Here is a 6,000-nt window from a genome sequence, read left to right on the forward strand (position 1 = left end):
GCTCGTACACACATTACACATGGGGAAAACCACGAAAACACCCATGCAGCCAGCCCGTTCGTGGGATTCGAACCTCGGACCGAACTACCAGTTTTCAGCGACGTTACCGCTCGGCCGCTGGCCTTTATAATCAATTGATATTTTCAGAACAAAAAGGGAAAATACCCAAATTAAAGAATTAACGGGCTATTGTTAATTTAAGTTATAATTTTGATTCAACTATTTTTTATCTTACATATATATATATGTTTATCTTACATATATATATATATATGTAAGATAAAAAATATGAAAGCAAACTTCTAATTTTAATTTACTATAACCTCTTTTATTTTTTATTTAATTTGGGGACTTCCTCTCTCTGTCTTAGAAATAGCGCCATAAGTCTAGACTGCGTCATTCAAATTTATCATGCGAGCTTACATAACACTTTTCATACAGTCAAATGCAAATACTTTCAATGCAATGCCCAATCAAAGTACAGGATGATTAATTATTAAAGTTACGGTTTCAAAACGCTCTAACATTAAAACTACTTGTCAGAATGACTTGATATTTTGCTAGAACAATCGTGTGGCAATGGAATTTTGTTTGGAGAAGGAAAAAAATAGTTTCAAAATATACCGATAGATGGCGCAGTCAGGGAAACATTGCTGTTGGTATGCAAATTACTAAAACATAACATGCGCACTGCAGACATAGCTAAGATAAAAATGCAAAGCACTAACGATACACATAGCATACGCAACTAAAGCATCAAAGCATACAGATAACATTTTGCTTGAGTGCTTCTTCATGACTCTGACAAAGAAGGATCGTGCTTTTCTCGTGAAGCTTTCCTATCAGACTGAGCGTTAACAGCTATCAGGAAGTTCCGGACTTAAAAGCATAATATCCGGCCTAATGACCACATATGGCCTGCGGAAAAAGATAGATAAATTTAATCCTGCTGATCAGGAAATAAGTGAATTGTTTGCACTACAATTTCTTGCCCGGATCGAAATGGATAATGAATGGCCTTGAAACATTCTGTAGTCTGCCGAAACTCATTTCCATCTGCAAGGTTCTGTAAATATGCAGAATTGAAGGATATGGGTGATTGAGAGACCGTTCCCGCTACAGCCATTACCTCTTCACTCTGAAAAGGTCACTGTGTGGTGCAGAATAACGACAGCGTTTGTCTTCGGTCCGTTCTTCTTCGAGAAGATTACACCTGCGAGTCCCGTTACCTGCGCAGTGACTGGCAAGCGGTATGAAGCACTTTTGCGTAACCATGTCCTTCCGGCACTTCAACAACGTCAATGTCTGAATCGCACTACATTCTTGCAAAATGGCGCCCCTCCGAACATTGCTACTTGTGTGAAGCTGCTGCTGATCGCTCATTTCGGAGATGATAGAATCACATAAGCCACCATTTTCCAACAGCATGACCGCCATGCTCTCCCACCTTAAGCCCGTGTGACTTTTGGCTTTGGGGATATCTGTAAAATGCTGATTACAGTGAGCGAATTGCGAATCTGGCCGACTTGAAGGCAAGCATTACGCACCACGTTCATAGCATCAGCACAGATACTGTCCGATCTATTGTGGAACATGCAGTTTTGCGCTTCCAATTAGCAGTGGAACAAGGAGGAGAGCGTATCGAACAACTTATGCACTAATCATCCGTAAGGTGTTTGTTTCGTGAAGCTTCTCTTGTCACTATCGCTGTTTTCTCTATAAATACATATCCTTGCCTTTTCGCTAATAAAATTGTTGCAAATCATTGAAGGCTACTGTTTCCTTTCAGCTATACATCTACAACAGCAATATGAACACGGACAGCACCATCTATCAACACATTTTGGACCTATTTTTTTCCTTCGCCAAACAAAATTCCATTACCTCAGGATTGTTCTGGTAAAATATCAAGTCATTCTGACCAGTAGTTTTAAAGTTAGAGGGTTTTGAAATCGCAACTTTAATTATAATCGCCCTACATTTTAAACCAAAACGTTTTGACTGACCCCCTTCTTCCTCTGAAATGATGCGTACTTTTTCACTTCAGCTTCTCTCTGTACACTGCTTAGACGTAATTTCGCTGTGCTCCCTTCCTATCGCAACAGTTATAAAAATGTAAATGTTCTTTACTAGGCACGAGTAGAGTGTCAAGTGATTGTGGCCTTAAATGTGGAGCTAAATAAAAAAGGAATTTAATCTGGCTCGACTTGTTTCTCTTCAGTATGGGTCAACGCTATAAGCATCAAGTATCTACGCCATCAGTATTTCCGCGTTTCTACGTCTCAGTGCTTCCAAAATTGTGCTATCATTACATATCATTACATAGATAGATAGAGAGAGAGTTTTATTTTGATGGTATTTCAAAACAAGTAGAAATTTGCTTGCCGAAAATTAGGCGGAGGAAATTTTGTTGTATTTTCAGCTTTTAATGGGCAATTTTTTTATCTATGTTGCCTGTAGGTTGGTTTTACTTTAGCCCAACAGATAAGAAAGGCATTTTTTCTCCCCAGTGACATACTTTGATTATTGTTTGACATAAGAATATGAGTTCCTACTTTTCAATTATTTGCATATCGCAACTGATGCAGATATTGGGGATTAATTTGTTTTATCCTGTAATATGCTAAAATAAGCAAATAAAAATTTTATTTACTCTTCTATGCACCATAATTAAATTAAATTTTTAATTGTTATATTCTTATTCAAATTAAATTGCAGTGAAACCTCTCACAGCGACCACCTTTCTGAAACGACTACTTCCAAATACGACCAGTGTTTCTAAGAACTTAATTATATAGCTATATGGAATATCAATGCTAGTCATGTTCGTTTAGTTGGTTTCTGTGTTAGTCTATCCGCTCTCTGCACAGAAGACCAAAGTCATTTGGAACGATGGATGGTCACTATGGCAGGTTTAACTAATTTATGAAGTATGGAATTTCTTTGCATATATGTATATGTTCATCATTCATAGGTTTACCAACTTTGGCATATGGATTAGGTGCAACGTTTTTAATTAAACATGAAGAAATTGTACATACTTGCAAAGGAGATGTTCCTGTATTCTTCTTACTTAAAGAAAACGACTCTCATTACTAATTTAAAAATTCTGTGAAATAGATCAATAAATTGATATAAAATTAATTGTTATAGCAGTGCACTTATTTGTTTTATTCATTCTTAAAAAAAAAAAAAGACTTTCAGCTCTAAGTGTTATAAAAACATTTGCATTTGTATAATTCAGGTATTTTCTTTTAAATAAGTTCCAGAATAATTCGAAACACACTTTCTAGGACATAATTTCAATTTTAACATATACAGGCTTTAAACTAAAGGTAATCGACCTTTTTATATCTACTAGTCCGGTTTAGCACAGTTGTAAACTAATATTTTAAGGTTTAGTAAAAAGATATATAGTTATATCTATCCATTTATTTATATTTTGTGTATATTTATAATAAGTAGAAAATTTATTAAAAAAAATCACAAAACCGTTAAACAGAAAAGCGCTGTGCAGAGGGGGAATGATCAGGTAAACAACTAAACTTTCACGTGTGTGTGTTTTAATCTATACAACCATGTATATGTAAGTGTGTTTCAGTATTCCTTGATCTTCATCATTGAAAAAAAATCTTTCTCTCTTTCTCTGAATTCCAGATACCCACTATGAAAGCTCAAATCACCCATTAGAGATCAAGTTGACTATTGGCTTAAACAATAAACTACTAAAATATTTGACGAATATAGCACTGCAAATTATAGGCTAACATATGCACTTCCGGCTGGAAATCCTGAATTATTTAAAATTTTATCAACAGCAACAGAATGTCAAGTTTGGATTTTTAGTGGTATTAAAAGTATTTATTTCAAACATTGACATATATTCAAACATTGACAATTACAGGACGTCCATTCTGGATATATGGAAGTTCAAAAGAGGACAAATTATTGATGCTCATTATATGCTTGTTACTAAGATGGCAGATCTTTTTGATATATCGAAGACCACAACATCTATGTTTCTGGCTATATATCTATCTATAAAGTCGCAGAGCTTCATGCATTCGAAGTGCTGAAATAAAAAATATTTTCTGAAAAGTATAACAGATTGTTAAAACATTATAGCAGAAAAATGAAATATTATTCAGAGTATGGTAGAATTTAACATTCACTTCAACTCGCACATTTCTGCAAAAACTCTTTCCACAGAGCTTCTTAGTTTTAATATTCACTATCAGACAATTACAGCAAAGTTATTGAAGTGGTCTTAGAACGTAAAGTTTGGGCAATACACGAAGTAAAATGTGTATTGTTCCGTAAAGGTCCATTTACACTAGCGGAACTTTGAGCCTAAGAAACGAAGGCGAATTTGAAGACTCGTTTGAGAGCTTTTTAACAGCAATTTTTTAGTATTATGAGGGAATATTTAACTCTTAAACTCTTGAATAATGTTATAAGTTAGGCTGTTTATTTAAATGTGTACATATTCCGTTTCAGTTTAAAAAAAAAAAGTGTTAACATTTTCGCCATTTAGTGAAGCTAGCAATTTCCGCGTGCATTTCTTAGGCTCAAAGTTCCGCTAGTGTAAATGGGCCTTTACGAGTCCACGTTCACAGTATTTCCCATTTCTCGAAAAGTCCATGCTCTTTCAGTGGACCTTTGAAGAGCTTTTTCAGAGCTGCATAATCGAAACTGTAACATGAAAGTGAATTGGTGATGGTTTGGTTAATTGTATTGTGAAAGTATTTAGGAATGCTGATTGTTCTTGATGCCGCATCACTTTCTGATATAATCTATGAATTCTAAAGAGCCAAGTCCACTCAATTATAAGCTTATATTGATTGTTTGATTATCACGGTTTCGATTATGGCGATTCTCGATTTCAGACAGTTTTTAATTAGGTACCAAAATTTATTGCACTCCAAATGTAGTTTAATTTCATATACATCCAGAATTACATTTATTTCAAGTCTTCAGTCTTCAAGTAACACTCTTATAGCTTTGTTTTATCCTACGGCATTTGCTTATCGCTAACCAGTAATCATCTAAACTTGAAAGTTATTTGGCATCAATCGTGAAAGTAGCATTCTCTGCAAGTTCACGGGAGTTTGAACGATTTGAAAGGTTGAGAGTTCGGAGCATTCACATACAAAGTGAAATTACAAGTGCCGATAAAACGTAACAGCTAGTTTTCCTAAGAAATTGCAAAAAATCATTGAAGAAGGATATTGTACCCGTACATTAAATATCTCTTTGCCGTGATGACCAGATATTTAACGCAAGGCAAAACTGAATTTTTATGGGGAAAAGATGCGTGACGAAATATTTTTAGACAAAATCAAAACCAGAGCCTGACTGAAAGGTTTCGAAGGATCATATAACACTTTTGCTAGGTAAAATGCTTCTGGAGATTAGAAGAAGTTTATATTTATATTTAGAGTTCATGAAACCCTTGCCTGTGCTGAGAAATTTGAATAAAAATTTTCTTTATGTTCTTTCGAGATCCAATAGAAAAGCTTGGCTGACAAAAACTATAGAGATTAATTTAAAAACTATATTTATCTTGAAGCTTAAAAGTATTTCAAGGGATCAGATTTCCATTTTAAAATCTCATACAACGCATCTAGTTATCTAAGAATGATTTCTTCGGAAAATGTAATAGATTTTTTTTTTTTTTTATTTATCACATAATACCATTTCTTTATTTATTTGCCACGTAATACACCACTTCTATCATTCACCCAGTAAGTCTAGGATTAATCGCATCCTTTAATTCATGTTACCTATCAAGAACGTTTTCACAAATAAAAATAAGATTACAAAAGATGACACTTCGACAGAATTTAGGAAGATATTCAATTTCAGAAATTGCATTGAGAAATCAACGAAAATTATAGTGAAGTTGTAGGGTTCTGCTTGTATAGAAACTTTAATCAATGTTTTTCAGATCGTACTAGACTGACAAGGGAGTCATCGCTCTAGTTTGAAGCGAAAAGATTA

General features: G+C 34.4%; 1 protein-coding gene across 10 annotated transcripts in view; it reads left to right on the forward strand.

The window, feature by feature from the left end:
- Positions 1-4,347, forward strand: part of LOC118181273 (uncharacterized protein C15orf61) — a 38,624-nt gene extending 34,277 nt beyond the window's left edge. For 9 of the 10 annotated variants that reach the window (XM_085815199.1, XM_035350365.2, XM_035350364.2 and 6 more), the window contains exon 3: positions 2,975-3,144. In XM_085815199.1, the coding sequence (XP_085671325.1) occupies positions 2,975-3,099 (125 nt within the window). In that variant the 3' untranslated portion in view covers positions 3,100-3,144. Of the gene's footprint in view, positions 1-2,974; positions 3,145-3,657 lie in introns of those variants that run through there. The other variant, XM_085815196.1, reaches the window with a different exon arrangement.
- The last annotated feature ends 1,653 nt before the right edge of the window (positions 4,348-6,000 follow it).

This window comes from Stegodyphus dumicola, chromosome 4 (assembly GCF_044657685.1).
Source record: "Stegodyphus dumicola isolate Sdum_Otavi_A_Nest chromosome 4, ASM4465768v1".
In the NCBI taxonomy this organism is placed as follows: Eukaryota; Metazoa; Arthropoda; class Arachnida; order Araneae; family Eresidae; genus Stegodyphus; species Stegodyphus dumicola.